Here is a 24,207-nt window from a genome sequence, read left to right on the forward strand (position 1 = left end):
AACATTATTTTTGCGTGTGTGTGTGTGTGAGGAAGACTGGCCCTGAGCTAACATCAGTTACCAATCTTCCTCTTTTTGTTTGGGGAAGATTGTTGCTGAGCTAACATCAGTGCCAATCTTCCTCTATTTTGTATGTGGGATGCTGCCACAGCATGGCTTGATGAGAGTTGCATAGGTTTGTGCCCAGGATCCAGACCCATGAACTCTGGGCCACTGAAGCGAAGTATGCGAACTTAACCACTATGCCACCGGGTGGCTCCTGAAATATTCTTTGTAATAAATCAGCATTAGTGAGTAAACTGTTTTCCTGAGTTCTATGAGCCTTTCCAGCAAATCATGGAACCTGAGGAGGAAGTCATGGGAACCTCTGATTTACAGCCAATTGGTCAGAAGCACAGGTGACAACCTGGACTTGCAATTGGCATCTGAAGTGGGAGCAGTCTTGTGGGATTGGGTCCTTAATCTGTGGAGTCTGCACTATCTTCAGGTACAAATCTCCAATGTCAGAATTGAGTTAATTTGTGGGGCACCAACCTGGTGTCTGCCAGAGTTAGAAAATGGATTGAGTGTCAGTAGAGAAGAAAAACGAGAGGAGTTTTTCTTTACATTCATCCTCAAACCCATCAAGCTATTACTTCTGCTTGGAAGACTGGTTCCTTATCTTTCTGATCTCAAGTCTAATGCCTCCTCTTCAAAGAGGCCATCTGTAGCCATCCTAGCCGTATGTAGGAGGAATACTTAATAACGTGGAAATATGCTTATGATATAATTTTAGATGCTCAAAGAAGAATTGTGTATACAGAGTATGATTACAGTTGTGTGTGTGTGTGTGTGTGTGTACACACTTAGAAAAAAAACTGGACGGAAAATATACCCAAATGGTAATAGTGGTTGTGAGTAGTAAAATTGAGAATGACTTTTTCCTCTTTCTATTTTTCTGTACATTAAAAGTTTCCTACCTCGAATATCTAAAACTTCAATCAGCAGAAGCTTCTGAGTAGATCCACGTCATCCAGGAGGTAAAATCCTAACTTCTCAGCTTGCCTCTCAAGGGTCGCTGGACTTTACGTTGAACTCATCTTCCAGCCTCATACCCTCCTGGGCCCTCTTCACCTCACTACACTTAACTGCTTTTTGTAATGGACACCATTGAGACCAACCCATGACCTGGAGCTTCCCCATTCTCTGAAACTGCACCCTCAATCCACGGGGTTGTACCCCAACAACCACTTTTGTATGCCATGACCCTGCCTGTCTGTAGTTGACTGGCCAGGAGCAAGCATCTCACCCAAGCTGGATCAGGGTTCCTCCCTTTGTAACTTTTAATTAAATGTTAGCAATTCTATTCTCAGTCTGCACTGGCTTCTTGAAAGGAGGAGGTATCAAAATTTGGGCGAGGCAGCCTTTTCCTACCTCAGGCCAAGTATGTTGGTCTGCAGAGAGGGAAGAACGATGCCAACATACAGAGAGATAAAAAGACAAGAAAGGAGGAGAGGTGATGCCTTAAGCTTCCCACCGTCTATCACCACTCCTCAGGAAGGACTGTGTTCAGGTTTGCAGGGGTGTCAGTCAGGGTTCTTAATTTCAAGCACAGAAGCCAATTCTGGACAACCTAAGCAGAAAAAAAAATCATGAAAAGATATTGAGTAAATCACAGAATCTCCAGGCTGCCTAGGGAAGTAGGCTCAGTAGCTAGGCAAGTAGGAACACCACCAAAATTGATGCTACAGAACTGGTCCTACGAACAAACCACAGCCCCCACTGGACACAGACCCAGCACTGACACCTCTGGCACCATGGACAGAGGGCTGAAGACTGCAGTTGGAACCACTTTTGCTGCTACTTCTGAAATTGGATGTAGCCACTGCTACCTCTATCACCCCTGTTCCTTTGGAACTAGCCTCTAATAATTCAGTCTGAAGCAGACTGAATGGACCCAATGCCTCCGATTGGAAGAATCTAACACATGTGCCTGTACCCTAGATGCAAGGGATGCTGGGAAAGGGAGTATCTGGTATTTTCAAGCTTTATGGCTTTCTCATCAAGTTGGGATTACACATACACACACACCCACACAGAGGAAAAATTTTCAGATTATAGACAGTCAAAAGGTATATCAAATATCTATTACAGTAGGATTTTACAATACCATCTTGTGTCTAATTTTAGTCTCTCTCTTTTTTCCCTCCTTATGTAACCCATAAATAATGCAGAAATTGGTGCCGGGAGTGGGATTTGAAAGTAACAGACATAAAAACTATGGAGCTGTCCAAATAGAAGCCAAGTGGTAGGTATGGATGAGTCTCATGTCATAGGAAGGAAGTGGCAGTTCTTGTATCAAGTGGGAAAGCAGTTAATTCACTTATCCCCCATTGTGTTTTGAGACTTGGGTCAAGTGCCCACCAAGGGTGAAGCTTTGGCATAGCAAAATCAGGTTTCCATGATTCTTCAACTCTATGGTAGAAAATGACTATCTGAATTTCCATTCCAAATTCCCAGCAGACGGAATGTGATTGGCCCATCCTGGGTCAAGATGGCAGCCCTCTCCGTTTGGCTGTTGCCAGGGGCTGATGTCACAGAAATAAACATGATTGCTGGGGATGCATCATTCGGGATTAGGGAGAAGCAAGTTCACCGGGATGCCACAAAGTAGATTTTTAATAACATTGTTGATGAATGGGTAAATAAATGAACAAACCAGAAGACTATCAGGATTTGACACTCTAGGGACCCTTCCTAGCCCCTCCCATGGTTCTCACTTCTTTCTTTGTACCTGCCCTGCCATCCTATGTGCTCTCACTGACTGCCTCGGCTCCCTCAAGTTCTGCCCTCTTCATTCACTCTGGTCATGGCTGTCACAGCCTCACCAGTTTCCTCTACCTCCTAACCTGGAAAGAGTCTCTACTCATTCAAACTGCAGACCGTGAGGGTTTGATTGAACGAGCTTATCTTATTTTTAACATTTTTATTAAAAATATATCATAAACAAACAAAAGCTCATACAACATAAATGTACAACTTAACAAACTATTATAAAACAAGAACCCAGGTAAGGACCACTCAGGCAAGAAATTGAGCAGCACCCTGGACAGCACCCCGATGTTCCCTGTGTGCTCCTTCCCAATTATAACCACCGTCCTGATTTTTATGCTATGCTATGCTTCCTTGCCTTTATTTTTACCACTTAAGTGTGCATCCTGAACTGACATAGCTTAGTTTGGGCTATTTTTGAGCTTTATATCAATAGAATCATAGAGAATGAATACTATTTGGCTTCTTTTGCACAACATTTTCTGTTTTTTTTTTTCTTGTAAGTGCTATACAGAGATATAATTCACATATTATACAATTCACTCATTTAAAATGTAAAGTTTAGTGGGTTTTACCATATTCACAGATATATGTAACCATCACCACAGTCGATTTTGGAGCATTTTCACCTCCTCAAACAGAAACTCGTACCCTTTAGCTATCACCACTCATTCCACCATCATTCTCTGCCCTAAGCAACTGCTAACCCACTTCCTATCTCTATAGATTTTCCTATTTTTACATGTCCTATAAACGGAATCATATAATATGTGGCTTTTTGTGACTGGTTTCTTTCACTTAGCACGTTTTCAAGGTCCATCCATAATGTTTTCAAAGTTGTAGCACATAGCAGTACTTTGTTCCTTTTTATGGCTGAATAATATTCCATTGTATAGGTATACTACATTTTGTTTATCCATTCAACAATTGATGAACACTTGGATTGTTTCCACCTTTTGGCTATTATGAATAATGCTGTCACAAACATTTGCACACAACTTTTTGTCCATACACGTCTTCCTTTCTCTTGGTATACACCTAGGAGGGGAATTGCTGGGTCAAATGGTAACTCTATGTTTAACTGTTTCAGGAACTGCTGGGCTGTTTTCCTAAGTGGCTGCACCATTTTACAATCCCACCAGCAGTGTGTGAGGGTGCCAATTTCCCCATATCCTCACAACAACTGCCTACTTTTTCCCCAGTCTATGGCTTATCCTTTTCTGTTTCTTTGCATGACATAATTTTTTTGTTGGAAATATAAGATTTTAAATAATATATTGTAGCAAATTAGTACTGGTACACCTCCTCCAGGGCCTGTTATTGTTACCCGCTTGTTTAGTCATTGGCTGGATTATTTCAGTAAAGTCCATCTCCCCCTTCACGCAGCTTGAGTATAAAGCCTCTGCTGTGGGTCTGCAGCGGGTGCCGCCTTGAGTATGCCCACAGTCACCCCAGGATAACAGCAGTTTGGGGAGGGTTTTCCTTGACTGACTCTTTCCCTGGCCACACGCAGATGTTAAGCTCCATTCACGGACAGCTGAGTTCTCTATTGTCTTCAAGAATGTCTTGGGACGTAAATTGCTCCGCAAATTGATCCCATCAAATTCGGACTCTTTGAAGGAATAGTTGCCAAGACTAGTGTTTCAGATTTGTTCTGACTCTGGTATGGGGCAGCGGGGGGTGGAGGGGCGGTGTCTTCCTCCTACTGGTTTCTTTCCCCATTTCTCTCCAGCAAATTAGCAACCTACAGTTTACCTTATATTTCCAGAGTCTATCTATCTCTCCCCAACTGGTTATCACTGCAACTGCCATTGTTTTTGAGAGTGCCTTTAGGCTTGAACTTGAAATTTCTCCGCGCCCTGTTGCAAATGAAGTCAGTTCCTTTGGGGAGGGATTTGGAGCTCTCACTTTTGCTACCTGCTTCCGCCCCTTGGCTCTGGTACTGGCATGTCCAAGGTTGAGCTTCCACCCCACGAGAGGGGGCTGAGTGGAAAAAAGAAGCTCCACCTTGCCGCCACACTCACTCAGAAGTTAGCTTCAACCAAAGGTAGCTGGGTCAGTGACATCCTGCTGCTCCTGGGAAGATAGCCCTCCAACTGGGACCTGAGAGGGCAGGGAGCCCTGTGTTCTTGGCTTCTCCAGTGTGGAGTGGAGTTTTGGTCTTACTGAAGTGGGAGCAGTAGGGAGGGAGCAGGCCTTGGTTTAAATACCACAGACTCTTCTTTTCCTACTGAGTTTTAGTAGATTTTCTTTTTAAAAATTTTTAAAATTTCAGCTTTATTGAGGTATAATTGAAAATATAGTAGATTTTCTTGAGTAAATGTTTCTTCATTTGCTTTATGCTCTTAAGACCATTTCCAGAGACTTTAAATGGTTGTTGTTGTTTTCTCAATTTGCACCAGTTCCACTGATGGTGGGGGTGGGGGGTGGCATCTGCAGGGCTCCTCACTCTGTCCTTCCAGAAGTGAAACCCCAATGTTATGTTTTAAGGTTAATTCATATTCTTGTATATGGCTATAGTTCATCCATCCTCACTGGTTCATTATATCAATATACACAATTTATTTGTGACTTGTCTTTTCCCAACTGGTAAGGGCATTGGATGCCTTATAGCCTATAGCTGGCCTGTCTTTAAATCAGGAGCCCATCTATGGTCCAGTCAGATGTGAGGGAAGGGGAGAAGGGTCCTAAACTTCAGCAGATGGTTTGGTTGGGTATGGCGGTTGTAAGATGTGGCTGAAAATTCTTAGATATTCCTCTCATCAAGGAGTAGGATCTAACTTCCTCCCCTTGAATCTGGGCAGCACACGATTGCTTCGATCAACAGAGTAGAGCAGAAGCAATACTATGTGGTATTACGGTTTCTGTCTTACACTCTTTGGTCACTTGTTTTGGGGAAGCCAGCTGCCATGTTGTGAGAACACTCAAGAAGTCCTCTGGAAAGGTCCACGTGGAGAAGAACTGAGGCCTCCTGCCAACAGCCAGCAGTAACTTTACAGGCATCTGAACAAGAATGCTTGGAAGTGGATCCACCAGCCCCACTCAGGCTTTTTTGTGAGTTAAGTCCCAGCTGATCTCTTAACTGCGACCCTGTGAGAGACTCTGAGCCAGAACCACCCAGTTAAACTGCTCTCAAATTCCTGATCCTCAGAACTCTGTAAAACTGTAAATGTTTATTGTTTTAAGCTGTTTAGTTTGGGGTAATTTGTCACTCAGCAATAGATAACTAATGCGGATTTGATGCCAGGAGTGGGGTCAATAACAAATACCTAAAAATATGGAAGTGGCTTTGGAACTGGGTAGTAAGCAGAGGCTAGAAAGATTCTGAGATAGTGTTAGTGAAAATCAGAAAATCTTGTGTTAATTATCTATTGCTGTATAAAAATATTAGCACAAACTTAGCAGCTTAGCACAACACACATTTATTTCCTCACAGTTTCTGTGGAGTCAGGAGTCTGGGCATGGCTTAGCTGGGTCCTCTGCTTAGGGTCTCACATGGCTTTGATCAAGGTGTTGGCTTTGGTTGTGGTCTCATCTAAGACTCGACTGGGGAAGGGTCCTCTTTCAGTGGCAGAGTTCAGTTCCTTGCAGCTCTAGGACTGAGAACTTTAGTTTTCTGCTGGCTGCTAGCCAGAGGCCATCTTCAGCTCCGAGAGATTGCCTGAAGTTCCATGACATGTGGGCCTCCCAATGGAGGGGGCCCTGTGGGGCAGCCCACAAAATGGCAGCTCGCTTTTTCAAAGCCAGCGAAGGAGTAAGAAAGACTCCAGGAAGACAGGTGCTACGAACTTATGTAACATAATCATGTACATGTAGTCATGTACATCCTGCCACCTTTAATATTCTATTGGTTAGGAGCAAGTCACACGTCCTGGCTACACTCAAGGGGAGAGGATTACACAAAGGTGTGAATACCAGGAAGTGGGGATCGTAGGGGGCCACTTTAAGACTCTGTGCACCACAGCCCCAAGGATACTTTCAGTAGAAGCCTAACAGCCTTTGATAAGCTGACAGTAAAGGCTGAAGGAAGTGAGGAAAATGTTATCGGATACTCAAGGCAAGGAGACCCTTGTTACACAGGGGCAGGACATTTAGCAACACTGTCACCTGTGGTAATGTGGAAAGTAGAAAGCGTACCTGATGAACTGTGTGATCCAGCTAAGGAGGTTTCCAGGCAAAATGTTGAAGGTACCACCTCATTTCTTCTTGCTGCTTAGAGTAAAATGTGAGAGGAGAGATATAAACTGATAGAAGCACTTTAGACAAAACGGAGTTAGGACTTGAAGATTTTGAGAGTTCCCAGCCTCTCCGGACAGCAACCACACTAAAAATAAGAAAGGGCTTCTGGGAAAAGAGCAAATACAGAGCACTGTCAGGAAAATACGGCACAAGGTGGAAGCCCCAGGTATGGCTGTGAAATCCCTTGTTAAGGCCCCAGAAAGGTCTAAGGCAATAGAACCTTTCAGCCAACCAATAAGTCTTTCAGGAAGCTTACAGGCATTGTCTATCAGCATAAGCCCAAGGTCAAGAGGGGCTTATCTCAAAAAGATTTGTGGGCCAAATTTAATGGAGTGAACCCCAATAAGATTCATAGAAATCTACAAAGTTTTTAGAATTGTATTGGCAGAAATACGGCCAACTTGGAGTGTAAAGGACAGAAATATTATAAATGAAAAACAGGCACTTGGATCCCTCAAACTTCTTTTTTTAAATTAATTTTAATTTTTTTCTTCTTCTCCCCAAAGCCCTCCAGTACATAGCTGTATATTTCTAGTTGTGGGTCCTTCTAGTTGTGGCATGTGGGATGCTGCCTCAGCATGGCCTGATGAGTGGTGCCATGTCTGTGCCCAGGATCCGAACGTGTGAAACCCTGGGCTGCCGAAGCAGAGCGCATAAACTTAACCACTCGGCCATGGGCCAGCCCCCTCCAAACTTCTATAGATAGGAACCAGGCTGAGAAAACTACTCAGTTATCAGGCTACCTTTCATAGAAAAGGAAGGATGACTCAGGGGATGGAGCTAAGAGCCCAGAGGGTGGAGCCAAGAGTCATGGATAATTCTTCCCAGGTTTTTGAGTTTTAATCAAAGAAATGCCAGTTTGTGTCCTGCTAGGTTTCAAAATTACCATGTACCAGTGACTCCTGTGTGCCTCCCGTATTGCCCTTTTTTGGCCAGGAGGGCATCTATGGCAACGATTCTATGCCTGTCCCACCATCGTCTGTTGGATGTGTAAGAAGAAGATAACTTCTCTCTTTAGTTCACAGGTCTTCAGGTGGAGAACTGTACTTGAGGGTCTGTATCCAAGGAACCATGCCTGGGTAGCCTTATGCATACCCGGACCCGGATTAAGTGGAAGAGATTTTGGTCTTCCAGCTGATGCGGTCATGGGGTGAGATGGCGTGGGCGGTTGGGGAGGGAGTGCATTTTTAATATGGAAGGAGAGTCAGAGGGCAGTCTGTGATGCCAGCCTCCAAGATGCCCCTCAACGATCGCTGCCTCCTGATACTCACACCCTTGTGTGGTCCTCTCCCACACTGAATAGGGCTGATCTGTGTAGCCAACAGGATATTACAGAAATGACGGCGTGTGGCTTTAGAGGCTAGGTAAAAAATAGAAGACATTGTGGCTTCTGCCTTGCTCTCTTGGGTCACTCACTGTGAAGAAAGGCAGCTGTCACGATGTGGGGACACTCAAGCATCCTTAAGAAGTCAAATGGAAAGGAATGGTTGACCTCTTGCCAACAACCAGCATTCACTTGCCAGGTAACTGAGTGAATCTTATAGAAATCGGATGCTTCAGCCCCAGGTAAGCTCTCAGATGACTACAGCTCCAGCTGGCACTGGACTGCAACCTCATGAGTGACCCCAAGCTAGAACTACCCAGCTAAGCCGCTCCCAAATTTCTGTCTGCCAGAAATTGCGTGAGACAATAAATGTTTATTATTCTAAGTCACTAAGTTTTGGGATAATTTGCTATGCAGCAATAGCTAACTAATACAGCCAGGCACTGAGATGAGCTATCTACAAGCACCATTTGGTTTAATCCTTACAATGACCCCACGTGGGGTGTCAAGTGTATATATTTAAGCCATCAGTCCTTTCATTATAAAAGGGAGCATAAATTATAACTTCTATCACCTTCCAGAATGGAAGTCAGCAAACTTTTTTGGTAAGGAGTCAGGCAGTAAATATTTACACTGTACTGGCCATACAGTCTCTCTCATGATTTAACTCTGCTGTTGCAGCATGAGAGAAGCCATAAACAATACATATGCAAGTGGGTGTGGCTGTTCCCCAAGAAAAGATAGTTTACAAAAACAGGCATCAGCCTGGATTTGGCCTGTGGACTGCAGTTTGCTCACCCCTGTTCCAGAACTAAACATCGTCTCTCTCCAGTCCCCATTGCACCAGTTGGGGGACAGTGTCATCTAGTAGGTTTCAGCTTTCCTCAGTCATTCCAGATTTAAACTCTGAGTCTTTCAGCCTCCTCACCTCTCTTCTACTTGGAATGGCTTCTCAGATCCAAGAAGACTTCCCTAGCATCATGGCACTGGGAAGATCCAGAGGCCTGTGGACCAGTGATTCTGGAATCTGACTAGCATCTACTGAGGTACTTGCATCGTCTGGCCTCTGGTTGTCAATCCAGGTAGGCTGACCCTACCTCCTGTCAGGTATGACACCCCTTCCCAACAACCTCTCTGAGCTTTGCCCTTCTTGGGGACAGAAATTTCAAGGTTTTCCTGTGTCACTTACGCATCCTGCAGGCACAGGCACAAACCCCACCCACTGCTCCCCTGACTGTGCTCCCAGGGCTCCCCTCCAAAGCTCGGCCTCAGCAATGAGGCCCAGGCCCCCTCTGCTCTGGATCCCCAAGTCTATCCGAGGGTTCTTTCTTTTCCCAACCCCACCCCCCACCTACAATAAGGCCTCAAGGGCAGAGCCCAGCATCTTAGCTCTTCCTTCTCTCCTCTCCAAATCTCCCAGCACAGAAAAAGCTTATTGTTATTGCTTTTTGTTTGTTTTGTTTTTTTCAACATTCCTTCTCAACTAGATACACAAATATTCTTCCAAACTGTTTATGCCAGCCCCTCATCTTTGAGCACTTGAAACCAAGAATTAAAGAAACAAAAGTGGTATCTTCTTCCTTCCTTTTTCCCTTTTTTTGAAGCAGTAGGGTCAAGATCTAGAGAGAAGGAAGGGGTTGAACAAAGGGATTTCAGAACAATACTGCCAATTTTTATCCCACCACAGGTAGGTGCAATTATTATTCCCACATTTCAAATTAGGAAACTGAGGCCTAGAGAGATTAAGAAGCTGGAGTTCTGAGAATAGAGCATGGGACTTACATCCAGAAGCCATGAATGGAACTTGGGCATCTGCGTCTGTTGGTGGTGTCCCAGCTCGCCCTTCCTTTCCCCCACCTGACCAATGCTGGGATCAGGCCAACCCCAGGCTCCCAGAGGCCCGTTGTGGTCTGGGCATGCCCACCACGTGGCTCTGATCCCAGCGCTCTACCCCAGGAGGAGTCTCTGCCTCCTGCAGTGAATCCAGGCAATTTCTCTCAGCCCTTCCTCCCTGCAGTCTGGCGTCAGGTGGTAGCATTAGAGCTCTGCTCAAACTTCAGCTCCATACCTGTCTGGCTGTATGACCTAGGGCAAGTATCCCCGCCCCCCAGCCTCAGTTTCCACATTTGTAAACTGAGGACTCTAATAGTAATTCAGCACCTGTTCACCGAGGGCCTGCTCTGGCAGGCAATGTGCTGGAAGCTGGGAGTGCAAAGGGGAGGAGACTGTCTCAGTGTTCCCACGTTCTATGGTGACTGTGCATACCTGGCATGAAAGTGGGCATACTGTAGGCGTTCAGCGATGGGAGCTATTCTGTGGTGCAGGATTTGTAGGACCTGCTGCCAACAGCCCAGCAGTCCAGCCTGCTTGGCGGTGGCCTCTCTGGGAGTTTCTCTTTGATTAATGAGTGCCTTTGTCCCTAAAGGACATGCTGCCGGCTGCTTTCTTGTTTCATCTGGTTGCTGGGGCCCCAGAACAGCTGGCAAAGCAGTTGGTATCCTGGACTATTTTTAGGTGGGGGAGTTAGTCGGGTGTGCGGATGTGGTGGGGCCCAGGGGGAGTCTCGGAGACTGGGAGCTTCACAAACAACAAGTTGGGTGGGTGGGATGCTCTCTCTCAGGAAGGTGAGGGCAAACTTTCTCTTATTTTTCATGACTGGGGCCAAAGGCCACCTCCTCTGTGTAGCCTTCCTTGATTTCCTCAATAAAACACGCACACCAAAGACGCAGGTTAAGGGTCTAGCCTCTGGCCTTCCCCCAGGCCTTGGTTATAGTCCCAGAGATAATGTGCTGTAGGGATCTTATCTGATGCACCTCTGGTCTCTCCTGCTCTGCACCTGGGAGCCCCATCCTGCCATCTCTAGTCATAAAAACAATTCCCACCTCCAGGAATTAAAGGGCTTCTTTTGCTCAAAGCACAGCGTACAGCACCTAGAACAGACTGAGAGACGAGATCTCTTGCAAGCCCAGGCCCGTAAGGGGCTGTGCACCCCCAAATGTCTCCATCCCCTTTGCGGGATATCGGGTAGTGTGTACATGCTGAGGGCAGGAGGGGAGTGTTTCTGGACACCCGGGGACCCAGAGCCAGCCGGAGGTCACCCAGCGAGAAAGTGGCTGAGCTGGGCTGGAAGACAGGTCTGCGATTCGAGTCAAACGCAGCGGCTTTCCTCGACTTCCCTGCTGACGCACACCCCTTCTTCCGCCTCATCTGGTATTTTTTCTCTCTCCTTCCCGCCCCCGCTCCTTTTCTAATCCTGAGGCTTCCCCAGCTGGGAGGCGGGGTCTCAGACGGGAGGTGGAGAGTCCCAGGGCTAATGTGGGGAAAGGGGCCTCCGGCTCACTGCGAAGGCCCTCGCATTCGGTGGGTGAGCCGGCACCCGGATCTCCGGGAGATCCCCGGAGTCCCCAGAAATGAGGGCGGGGTTTGGGGAGCCCCCAATGGGGGAGGGGTCTTGTAGACTACGGGGAGTCCCTGAGCCAAGGAAAACGGTGGAGGGAGTCCCTGAGACAGAGTGGTGGGCGGGGCTTCCCAGGGCCAGGGGCGGGGCCCTGAGGGGGCGTGGTCTCTTGGGAAGGGGCGGGACTCCGCCGACTAAGGCTAAGCTTCGCCGCAAGGGGCGGAGTCTAGGATGGGGCGGGAGCTCTCCTGGGGGCGGGGCATATTGGGCGGGGCATCGAGACAGGGGGCGGGGCGTGGCGCTTCGCGCTCGTCCCCCTCCCCGGGCCGCGGGTGTCCCCGTGACGAGGCAGCGCGGAGCCGCCGCGGGCCGGGCCCATCCCGCCGCAGCGGCCCCGGGGCCGAGCAGGGGCGAGGCGCGGAAGGAGCGGCGCCGAGCGGGGCCCGGGGCGAGGCCAGGTGAGGCGGCCGGGGCGGAGGGGGCGGGGGCTGCGCCAGGCGGCCCCGGCGGGCGCTGGGGGCGTGTTAGGGTGCCTGGGGGAGGCAGGGGGAGTGGGTCCGAGGGCCGGCGCCTGTGGCTGTTTGCGCCCTGGCGCCTGCGGTCGCGGGCCCGGGTGGGCTGTGCGCCCGTCCGGGCAGTACCCGCGGGGTTCGGGCTGTGCGGGACTGTGTGCGTGCGCGCGCGTGTTTGTGTGGAGGGCCGCCGGGTGGGTATCTGCGTATGCGCTGGGCCGTCATTGTGCCTGCCCCGGGCGCGGGGCGCGGGCCTGCCCCGGCGCAGTCCCTCCTGCGCGGGGATGTTTTCCAAACAGGCTTCCTGCGGAGACGGGCTCTGCTGCAGCCGGAGCCGGAGGAGGGGGGAGAGCCGCCCCCGCAGGCCTCCGGAGACCGGGCGGCCGGGGGACTGCAGACAGACACCTGAGGGAGGGAGGGGGCGCGCATCGGGGAGGGGTCTAGAGGCCTGTCTGCAGGGCAAGGCCAAGATGGGGAGACTGAGGCAGGTGGATGGGGAGGTGGAGGTGGCCAGACAGGCAGAGATGGGGAGGAGGGTGGAAGAGAGACGGTGAAAAGGACAGCGGCGAGGAGGACAGAGAGTCATTGAGAAAACAGACAGACAGGCCTAGACCTGCCAAGGGGCAGAAAGATTGATGGACAGATAAATTCCAAGAACCTGGCAGAAGACTACTCAGGTTTCCGGGCTGAGAGCTAAACCCAAGAACTGAGTCTAAGATGAGGAGTAAGGGCCCCAACTCTTGAGCTGCCCCCTCTTTCAAGCGTGTCCCAGACTGGGGTCCTGGCTACCCCCAAGTTGGTCCATCCCTGTGACCCTACCAAATATCTTGACCCCCTGATTGTGCTGCCCCTCCCTCTTGGTTCCATCTCATCCATATCCCTTCCCTGATATGCCAGCAACCCCGGAGCAGTTTTTAGGGGAGGCAGAGGTGAAGTGGTCACCATAGCAACAGAGGGGGTGAAAGGTCACTGATCTTAGCTTAGGTGATCCTGCAGCAGGCAAAAGCTGGCATTGAGAGAGGTTGGGGTAGAAGGCTGCAAAGCTGTTTTTTCTCCCACTATGCCCAGGATGGTGCTGGAAGGAAACCCTGAAGTGGGGTCCCCCAGAACCTCAGACCTCCGGCACCCTGGAAACCAGGGCTCTTGCGTCCTCTCTCCTCCTGGTGAAGATGCGCAGCCAGGCGAGGAGCCCATCAAGTATGGTGAACTCATCGTCCTGGGGTGAGCATCCCTGGTCTGGGTGGGGTGGGGCACCAGGCATCCCCCAGGGCAGCCAGATCAAGGGCCCCAGCTCTCCCCAGTGTGGCCTTCTGCTGTTGGTCCCTCCTCAAGTTCCCCGAGAGAGAGAGACAAAGTTGACCAAACCCACCTCAATTCGTAAGAGTTTTGTCTTCCCACTTGTCATAAATTATTGAGACAACTCTAACTGCCCACATAAGTTTCAGAAAAAACTTAGATCAGAAAAAAGTAATATCAGCTGCCTTTCATAGAGCACCGAGTGTGTGTAGTCTGGGGTGAAGAACTCTGGTTCTCCAGCAAAACTGCTTGGTTCAAATCCTACCTCTGCAAGTTGCTTTACTTCCCTGTGCCTCTGTTTTCCCATTTTACAAATAGGGATGATGATAATACCTCAGAGGGTTGTCGAAAGGAATGAATGAGGTGATTTCTGTAAAGCACGTAGAACAGTGCCTGGCACGTGTCATGTGTTCTGGGAGGCAGGCCTGTGCCAAGCCCTTTCATGGACATTATTTCATTTCAATCTTCACAAAGATGCTGTGAGGAAGGAGGTGAGGAAACCAAGGCTCAGAGAGGGGAAGTGACTGGCCCAAGGGCACACAGCTGGTAAGTGGCAGGGCTGGGATTTGGACCCAGGTCTTTCTTAATCTAGGTCTAGTCCACTTTCACTAAGCCGCAGCTGACCCTCACGCTACAGATGAGAAAACTGAGGCCAGGACAGAGGAAGCGACATGAGTTGGTGACTGGGTAGACCTCATCCCTTCCTGGTCTGTGCCTGACCAGACCTTTGCCTGCACCACCCACTTATCTCTTCCCCCAGGCACGGATCCCTCTTCCTCCTCCCCCATCCGGACCTCCTTTTGGCCTCTCTCTCTGCCGTCTGCCCTGAAGAAAATATTGGATACATAATGTTATCATAAGGCTGATGATTTAGAAATAATAATGGCTACTGTTTGTTGACATGTACATGCCATGTGCTTTCATTTTTTTAATGATAATAGCTAACTTTTATCAAGGGCTTACTGTATATACGCCAAGCTCTGTGCCAAGCATTTTTAAATGCTTTATCTCATTTAGTTCTCACAACAAACCTGCGAGGTAGGTCCTGATAAATTAGCACCGTTTTACAGAGGTCATGTGATAAGAGGAAGAGCCAGGATTTAAGTCAGGCCCATCTGAGGCCCAAGCCTGACTCCTGAACTCTCCCAACCCCCATACGTGGGAAGAGCTTACAAGGGCAAAAGTGACCTCAAAAGCAGCTGCTTGGTGTCCCAAAGGAAGAGCTGGCTTTGCAGCTAAGAGCAAGGCCACTGATGGGGGAGAGTGTAGACCCCAAGTTACAGGCCCTCTTGACAGCTGTTTGTTCTCTGCAGAGCAGTGAAGCCCCACACGGGCTGTACCCCAGAGCTGCCTGGAGAGTGCATTGAAAATACCCATTGACGGGCCCATCCCAAACCCACAGAATCAGAATCTCCATGAGTGGGGCCAGGGAATCTGCATTTTAACAAGCTCACTAGAAGATTCTGATCCAGGCGGTCCTTGGCTGTATTTGGCAGCTCTTCATCCTGTCATTCCCTGCTGCAGAACCTTCTGTGGCTCCCCAGTGCCTACAGAATAAAGTGCAGATCCCTCAGCCTGCTGTTCAGGGCTTTTCCCCTGTTGCACTTTACCACCCAAGTCACCACTCCCTGATTTCCCCAAACCCAGCCTCAGGGCCTTTGCTCAGGGTGAGCCCTCCATCTAAAAGCGCTTCTGTAACAGAGGCCGGAGTCAGATAGACCCAAGTTCAAGTCTAGACTTTTCCACTTACGAACCTGGGACCTCAGACAAGTCATTTCGCCTCCCTGAGCCTCAATTTTCCTCATTTGTAAAATGGGAAGGATACTTGCCTGGCAGGACATTGCACAGATTCCATTAGGTAATTAATAACGCGAAGCCCCGGGAACACGGGAGGCTCCAGTATATGGCAGCAATCAAGGCCATGACTCACCCCATCTTTGCCTTCCACAATCATTCCCTCCGGACAAGAGCTGGAAAGGAAGGTAGAGATTTGACGTGTATGGCTATATGGAGGTGGTGGCATTGTGGGTCTGGTTTTTTTTTTCATTCTGGTTTCCAGTAGTACTTGTGGTATAATAAACGACAGTTTGCTAAGGGTGAATCCTTTCCAGTTCTTCAAGGCCTAGTATAGGTGTTCCGTCTCCCAGAAACCTGATCCCCAGGCCAGAATTGCCTTCTCCTGCCTCTGGGCCTGTGGCACACTTGGTTTGTGCCTGGGTAATTTCAGGCAGTACCTGGGTTCCTTGAAAAGCTGAGGGTCCCCCTCCCCTGGCACTGAGGACACAGAACTGACCTGTCATTTGTTATCTTTACCACCCCTGCGCCTAGCACCTGGCCAGACATGGCTCAGGCATCCAGAATTGGTTAATTGAATGAAAGGCCTTTTGCAGATGTTCTAAGCCCGACCCCTCTCCCAAAGGCACTGATTTGACATAGTAGGGTGTTCTAGTTTCGGGTTCTAGGACTTGTTTCTGAAGGTAGGATCTGCCCAGAAGTTAGCAGTTCCCCCTAGTCTCTCAGGGGCTCACTTTCTCTCTCTCTCCCTGCAACCGTTTCTTCTTAACCCCCCACATCCGCAGCTACAATGGGTGTCTGGCAAGTGGGGACAAGGGCCGCCGGCGAAGCCGTCTGGCACTGAGCCGCCGGCCGCATGCTAATGGAGTGAAGCCAGACGTCATGCACCACATCTCCACACCGCTCGTCTCCAAGGCAAGCAGCTTGTCCCGGCAGACCTGGGCGCTGGTCCTGCCCTCCCTGCCCGAGTCCAGGTCTTCAGCCTTCTCAGCCCTGCTTGCACCCAGCCCCAGTGGCACAGGGGAGCCCCCTGTGTCTTCACTCCCTGCCTTGGGCTACCAGCGAAGTGGTGCTGATGGGAGATCCCTTGCAGTATGCACGGTCCTTTACAGTTTGCAAAGTGTTTCCTTGACCACGAGATCCCATCCATTGGATGGGATTGATCTGAATCATTTTAGAGGCAGCCGAGGCTCAGAGAGGATGTGACAGTCACACAGCAATGGCAAAGGAAAAGCCTTTGGCTTCAGAGGATTTGGGTTAGAATTTGGGCTCTGCTGTTTCCAGCTGTGTGACTTTAGGCCAGTTTGTTCTCCTCTCTGAATTGCTGTTTGCTCAACTGCAAAATGGGAATAACAATCATGCCTCCTTCTTGGGGTGGCTGTAGCGATCAAAGGAGGTAACCTATGTAAAGAGCCAGCTGCACTCTTTGCAAAGGGTGGTACTGCCCTTTCTCTGGGAGTGGCCGCTGGGCCTTGGGCTCCAGCTTCTGGCTTAGTGGCTCACAATTCTCATGGCCACGTGCTCTGGGAAGTGACTTCTCCTTTCTCCCCACCAGGCGCTGAGTAATCGTGGCCAGCACAGCATCTCGTACACACTGTCCCGGAGCCACTCGGTCATAGTCGAGTACACACATGACAGTGACACAGACATGTTCCAGGTATGCTTGGGCCCCTCCACAAGCCTCCTGGCCACTGGGCCACCAGGCCTCCACACTTAGCTCTGCAGGTGTTCCAGGGTGAGGCTGGAGGACCAGAGGCCATGGGAAAGTGCTTTGGGGGCACTCAGTGCAGTCATCATCAGATGAGGAAGCAGGACATCCCAGTGAGGGCTGTTGACTTCCCAGAGTCACACAGCAAGTCGGTGGTTGTATCAAGATTCAAACCCAAGATCAGACTCCCAGGCTACGGGAGGCCATCCAGTTCAGGGGTTCAGAGTGTGGTGTGACAGTCATACTGCCAGGCTTCAGATCCCAGCTCCGTCACTTAGTAGCTGGGTGACTTTGGACAAGAGTCACTTAACTTCTCTGGGCCTTGGTTTCCTCATCTGTAAGGTGGGCCCTTAATAATACCCACCCCAAGGAATTCTTGGGAAGACTAACTGAGATATTGCACATAAAATGCTTAGGATGGTATACAGTAAATACTTCCTAAAAATTCACTATTTGCTGCTAATATTTGAGCACTCCTTTCATGGTTCTATCAGCTAATCAACTGATTTTTATTGAGTGTGGTGCTCCCCACAGCTGTTGGGGAGACAGAGAAGGAGAAGCCCCAGACCCAGGCGATTGGATTTAGAGACCCCAGGACTTGGGATGGTGCTGCCTCATTGTTGATGACCCTGCATGCAGAGTAACTGCCGGGAACCCTGGGGTGGGAAGCCCGTGGGATAGACCTGTGCACACAGCATCCCTGTGCTTGCCCTCTCATTCCTCACAGATTGGCCGCTCCACAGAGAACATGATCGACTTTGTGGTAACAGACACGTCCCCTGGAGGAGGGGCTGCTGAGGGCCCCTCTGCCCAGAGCACCATCTCCCGCTACGCCTGCCGCATCCTCTGTGACCGCCGGCCGCCCTATATCGCCCGCATCTATGCCGCTGGCTTCGATGCCTCCAGCAACATCTTCCTTGGAGTGAGTGAACCCCCCAGGCAGGGACCAGCGTTTCATCTGAGAGTGAGCAGAGGGGTAGGCTGGGAGGGGCAGCATCCTGGGGTGATGGACCAGCCTCCGGTAATCATCATAACCATGACCTATGCAGGGATTAGCAAGCCCACTTAACAAATGAGCGAAATGAGGCTCAGAGAGGTCAGCAGATACCCAAAGTCAGGCAGCACCAATTCCAGTCCAATCCAGGCCACCTCTGACCTTGAGGGTAGAGGGGCAGCACCCCTGGCTTGCAGCCTGCTGGGGGCCACTTGGAGATGTGATCTGATCCCACATGTGGTCCCAGGAGCGGGCGGCCAAATGGCGGACCCCCGACGGCCTGATGGACGGCTTAACCACCAATGGGGTCCTGGTGATGCACCCAGCAGGCGGCTTCTCTGAGGACTCAGCCCCGGGTGTCTGGCGGGAGATCTCTGTCTGTGGGAACGTGTATACTCTGAGGGACAGCCGCTCGGCGCAGCAGCGGGGGAAGCTGGTAGGTGACCCGCTCCATCCCTGCCTCACCCCATCTTTCTTCCCAGGCCCTCCCAACCTGCCCTTCCCCCTGCCCCAGCCAGGAGAGCATCTCCAGTCCTCCTGCACCAGGGAGCCCCAACAGGTTCCATCTGGGGGAAGGTGCCACTTGCCCCACAGAGAGGACGAGACCAGCATCCCCAAGTGTAGCCCACAGACTGCTGGAGGTCCATGGGTGACGTGAAGTGGAGCACACACAGACACACCGTGCAGTGCCAAGTGGCATTGAGGATGCCCGCAGCTTAAAAAATCACACCCTCTTATGAGGGTGACACTTGGCCTGTGTGTGAACAGTTTATAATCAAAAGTGTTGGCAGTTTGTAACGCGTCTGTCACGTTCAGATGGGTTTAGCTTTATTATCATCTCCCAGTGGGAAAGGGCCTTGGAGTAGTTCTGACACAGGTGACAGTAACACTCCACGTGGTACAGATCCGAGAACTCAGGTTAGGAGCTGAGAGAGTCCTAGAGAGAGGAAGGAACTTGTCTAAGGTCATGTGGCCAAGCTCCTCAAATGGGCCATGCAGAGCTCTTCCTGGATGTGAGCACGTCGGGCAGAGAGATGCAGAACCTCAAAGGAAGGCATAGTTTATCTTTCCAGAGCATCACTTCTACTGGGAGACTTGGGGCAACACTTATTTTTTAAATCATGCACATGACTGTTTCACTAGCATATGCTCGCTGAGCACCCGCTCTGGTCCAGGCACTGTCCCAAGTGTTTACAGTGAGTCATTGATAAGAACCACCTGATACATGGAGATGTGAACTCCATCTTGAGGATTAGGAAATTAAGACACAGAGAGGTTGAGTTACTTGACCAGAGACGCAGAGTTAGTAAACAGTGAAGCCAGAGTTCACACCCAGTCTTTACTGCCAGAGTCCTTGCTTCTAACCACAGCCCCCTTAGGACAGCTGCTTGGGCTAGGTCCCCGGTGTTTTGGATAGAGGAGTTTCCTGCCTCTGCCATTCGGGGAGAGCCTGGGAAAACATTTTAGAAAACCCCCATTTTGGTCCAGACTTCCTGATTTGACAGATCAGGTGACCAAGGCCCATATCCCTCAGAAAGTGAGGGACAGTGCCTCCCTGGAAGCACCTGCCGGCCCTCCCACATGGCTTCTCACTGATCCCCACTCTTCTGCCCCAGCTCTCCCCGCTCCTCCGCCCCAGCCTGCCTTCCTGGTCCAAGGTACCCTCTCCAGGGAGGGTTGGTAGGGTGGATTGGTGGCTTGGCTGGGGTGATGGCTGCCCGATGGCAGGGGGTTTGGGAGTTTCTTGGGCAGTAAGGCCCTTCTGCTGCCCCTGGCAGGTGGAAAATGAGTCCAACGTGCTGCAGGACGGCTCCCTCATCGACCTGTGTGGGGCCACGCTACTGTGGCGCACACCGGCGGGGCTGCTGCGGGCACCCACGCTGAAGCAGCTGGAGGCCCAGCGGCAGGAGGCGAACGCGGCGCGGCCCCAGTGTCCCGTGGGCCTCAGCACTCTGGCCTTCCCCAGTCCAGCCCGTGGCCGTACGGCCCCCGACAAGCAGCAGCCCTGGGTCTACGTCCGTTGCGGCCACGTCCACGGCTACCACGGCTGGGGCTGCCGGCGAGAACGGGGCCCCCAGGAGCGTGAATGTCCTCTCTGCCGCCTCGTGGGGCCCTATGTGCCCCTGTGGCTCGGCCAGGAGGCTGGCCTCTGCCTGGACCCTGGGCCACCCAGCCATGCCTTTGCGCCCTGTGGCCATGTCTGCTCTGAGAAGACTGCCCGCTACTGGGCCCAGACACCACTGCCCCATGGCACCCACGCTTTCCATGCTGCCTGCCCCTTTTGTGGGGCCTGGCTCACTGGCGAGCATGGCTGCGTCCGCCTCATTTTCCAGGGGCCGCTGGACTAGACTACCTGTGGTCTTCTGCTGCTGTGTCCGCCTGCCCACCCAGGTCCCCCACCTCCTGCAGCCCAGAGGGAGCTCTGCATGTGGGACTCTGTCTGCTGGCACATAGCCACACCAGATGGACGCGTTGGATGGGCTGTGCCCCTCCCTTCTTAACTCTGGCCCCTAACGGGGTCCCCGAGACCCCTACCCCAGTCAGAATGACGGGGCCCTCAGCACCAGCTCCGTCGCGGGCTGATGGAGGGAAGCCCACCTCTACGCCCCAGCCCTTCCTGGGGCATCCCACATCATGCCGCCTACACTGTGCCCCTGGGGGAGTGAAGGGGCCGTGGGCCCCTGACCCCCAGCTTAGGCTGGCTGCGCCCTGAGCCTGCCGACCCAGTTCCGGATATTCACCTTGCTGCTGCCCTGGGTTCCTCTATAAACCTTGCTGTTCAGCTGCCCTCACAAATCCCACGTGTCCCGCATGCGTGCAGTGCCTCCGGCCCCCATGCGAGTGATGGGTGGGTGGCAGGCTGGGGCTGGCATCTGCTGATTCCCATTGTGGGCTGGATTCCATGCCAAGGTTCTCTGGGGACACAGAGACAATCAGACCTGGTTCCCTGTCCAGTGAAGTTCACAGTCTAATGGACGACATTCCAAATTGCTGAATGACAGCACGACTTCCTGTGTGCCAGGATCAGAGAATTATCAGCGGCTGTGGAGCAGGTGTCACTGGCGGGTGGAAAGGGAGGGAGCCCGGAGGCGCATAGGAGCTCAGCCTCCATGGCTGCGTGGGAATCCCCTGCAGGAAGGATCCACAGGCAGGGGGGGTTGCTCTGGCCAGAAGGGAGGCCAAGCACAGGCTCAGGTTAAGTAAGCAGGGAGCTGAGTGAGGGGTTCAGAGTGGCTGGAACAGGGCTGCGGGGGGACAGAAAGGAGGCTGGAGCGAGAGGTTAGGACCGTGCTGACAGGGAAGATGCTGGATGGAGGATTTAGAACCTCACTTGTGCACAGTCAGGAGTTGAGGGAGGAGAGAGGACTCATGGATCCAGAGCATTGGCTGTGACAGAAGGTCTACCATGACTGTGCGACACAAGGCCCACTGTGTGCCCTGCACTGTGCTAATGAGAATAATAACTACGTTCATTGAGCACTCACCAGGCACCAGGCTCTGCTTCTTGGAGATTTTATTTAATCCTCACAGTAACCCAGGGGGCGAGGTGTCAGCCTTTCTGTGCACGGGGAGATTAAGGCACATGCTCCAAGTCACAGAGTTAGAGAGTGACCAAGCCAGATTCAAATCCACGGCTGCCAGTCTGGCCTCAGAGCCTGCCCTCTTCTCCATCACGCCATGCTGCTTTCCTTGGACAGGGGTGGGAGGAGTTGGGAGGGCAGCCCAGGTAAGGAGAACAGCATGGGCAAAGGTGTGACAGGGACAGAAAAGAGGAATGAGGGGTGGACACCTGGCTGGGGCCTGGTGGGCTGCGGTTGCCATGGAGGCCAAGACTGAACTGGACCCCTGTTCATTGTGGCTAAGTGTCACCTCTCCCTGAGAGCCAAGGCAAGCTTGGGGTGCTGCTGGGGTTGCCCCCAGACTGTTCCTGGGGGCAGGGAGCTAGGAAGACAGGTAGATGGAGGTTCCGGAGATAGAAACATCTGAAGAAGAGACTATGAGTACAGTCCTAACCTGGGCATCGTTCCCAGTGGAAGACAGCCGCCGGAGCCTTAGGGAGCAGATTCCAAGGGGAGGGACCTGCCCTAAACCACACAGCTGGCTGGGGCCACAGAGACCAGACCTGGGGCTGTTGAGAGGACAGAGGGCACCTGCAGGTGACAAGAGGAGCATGTGATCGGATCCTTGCTTCCAGAGCCTCACACTGCCACAGTGGGGGAGCCCAGATGGGGATGCTGTGAGGGATGTGGGAGCATTGCAACTCCTCCACACACACACAGCACTAGGATGCAACTCTTCTCAGCTGTTCTCTCTTCTGATCTGGTTGGAAACCAGACAGGAACATTCTGATCCCATTTCTAGTAAGGAATCCCAGACTCTGGGAGGAGAGACAAGCAAAGGGCACAGTCACCACCCGAGGGGGAACTCGGAGGTCGTGGTGGAGCGGGTCAGACAGCCTGGTCTTGGCCCAGCTCTGCCCCTTTCCAGCTCCTGGAGCCTCAGTCTCCTTAACTAAGTGGAGTAACAGTCCCTATGTCACCAAATGGTTGTGAATGTATGGAGGGCACCTGTAACATAGTATGTCCTTAATATTAATTCACCTACCCTTTCTTCAGTCCTCTGGGAAAGAGCCAAAGCTGGGGACAGTTGTGACGCCAGTGAGTGAACTGCTGTCTCTGATAGTGTGTGTATGTGTGTGTGTGTGTGAGTGTATCGGGGCAGGTGAAGGCAACTGTGGTGGAAGGTCTGAGTAAGGCTAGACCCCAGTTCAAGGATACCTGAGGACATGCTGAGTGGCCTTAAGGAAATCAGTGAACCTATTAGCCTCAGTTTCTCCATCTGTACAGTGGGCACAATGATGATATCCTATCTCAGGGTTTTTACAAGAATTAAATGAGAGCCTCCATGTCAAGCTGCTGGCACAGGACTTCCGTGAGTGATGCAGCGTGGTTGGGGCGGGGGGGGTGGGGGGGGTGGTCTCAGAAGTACTGGGATCTTCTGCTGGCCTGAGCTGCCACTGGTAGCAATGGACAGCACTACCTCCTTTACCAGTGTGCATTTCAACTTCACGCAAGTCAAGGAAGACTTTATACCCATTTAAAAGACAATGAAAACTGAGGCACAGGGAAGAAGAAGAGTAACTTTCCTAAGGACATAGACCAATCAGTTGAGCTCCTCTCTATAATGATAATCATCATCACAGCCAACAGTTAGTGGCACTGTTGTGTCAAGTAGGTCCTTGGGCACCTTCGTGAATGAGAAACTGGTGCGCACGGTGGGCAGATGATGCTCTGGGCGTAGACACAGGTGTGGCAAAGGCTGGCAAGGAGGGTGTGTGGATTTCAGGCATCCCCTCTTCCCACACGTGTCTCTGCACAACACTAGGGGGTGGCACTGCCTAGTCAGCACTTCATTCAAGCCTACAACATCCCTCGGAGTAGAGGGATTATTAGCCTGGCTTTCTGGCTGAAGAAGTCAAGACTCAGGTAGAGGGACCCACCCAAGGACACACAGCCAGTAGGCAGTAGAGGCCTGATTCTCTACAAGGCTTGCCTTCGCCCTGACTCTCACCTGGGGCCCTCACAATGCTCCCCACGCGTGGCGCCAGGCACTTGCAGACGCAGTGCCGGAGCCAGGCTGTCTTCTTCTGAGTCTGTGCAGACATGCGACAGTGGACCTCAGGCCCGGCTCTGACCTGGGCAGCCCAGGCAGCTTTCTCATCCATCAGGCACACGGTGCCAGCACCAAGAAACTGCCAGGCCCCTCGCCCCTTTGTGCTGAGAAAACCGAGGCTCAGAGATGTCTAGCGGCTGCCCTCCAGGCCCACGGCGAGGTGAGAAGTGGCGATGCAGTGATGCACTCAGAGCGTTTCTCCGCGCCCCACACGGGTGGGACCATCTATAGGTCCTGGCATCTACAGCCCGCTCGCCTGTAGCCTCCATCCCTTGCACTGAGCACTTTGCAGTCTTCACCTCCCGGCTCCTGAATCCAGTGAGGAAGGGGGAGCCACATCACGCCCATGATGCAGGTTCCCACCTGCAAAACCCAAGCTGGAGGAACTCAGAAACACCCCAAAGGAGAGCGGGGTCGGGGCTAGCGGGGTGGGTGGGAATCCCTGATGCTCCGTCCCTG

General features: G+C 51.6%; 1 protein-coding gene across 4 annotated transcripts; it reads left to right on the forward strand.

The window, feature by feature from the left end:
- Nucleotides 1-12,096: 12,096 nt before the first annotated feature.
- On the forward strand, nucleotides 12,097-22,987 carry PELI3 (pellino E3 ubiquitin protein ligase family member 3). 4 transcript variants are annotated; one of them, XM_070565563.1, is made up of 8 exons: nucleotides 12,097-12,229; nucleotides 13,352-13,504; nucleotides 14,054-14,125; nucleotides 16,159-16,288; nucleotides 16,929-17,030; nucleotides 17,809-18,003; nucleotides 18,323-18,511; nucleotides 19,854-22,987. In XM_070565563.1, exons 2-8 carry the CDS (start codon nucleotides 13,353-13,355, stop codon nucleotides 20,421-20,423), a joined length of 1,410 nt encoding a protein of 469 aa, XP_070421664.1. In that variant the 5' UTR covers nucleotides 12,097-12,229; nucleotide 13,352; the 3' UTR covers nucleotides 20,424-22,987. The 4 variants fall into 4 exon arrangements, with proteins under 4 accessions (XP_070421664.1, XP_070421665.1, XP_070421666.1 ...); XM_070565566.1 differs by lacking the exon at nucleotides 12,097-12,229 and adding an exon at nucleotides 12,386-12,477; XM_070565564.1 differs by lacking the exon at nucleotides 14,054-14,125.
- Nucleotides 22,988-24,207: the final 1,220 nt, after the last annotated feature.

The sequence above is a fragment of the Equus przewalskii genome, chromosome 11, assembly GCF_037783145.1.
Source record: "Equus przewalskii isolate Varuska chromosome 11, EquPr2, whole genome shotgun sequence".
Classification (NCBI taxonomy): Eukaryota; Metazoa; Chordata; class Mammalia; order Perissodactyla; family Equidae; genus Equus; species Equus przewalskii.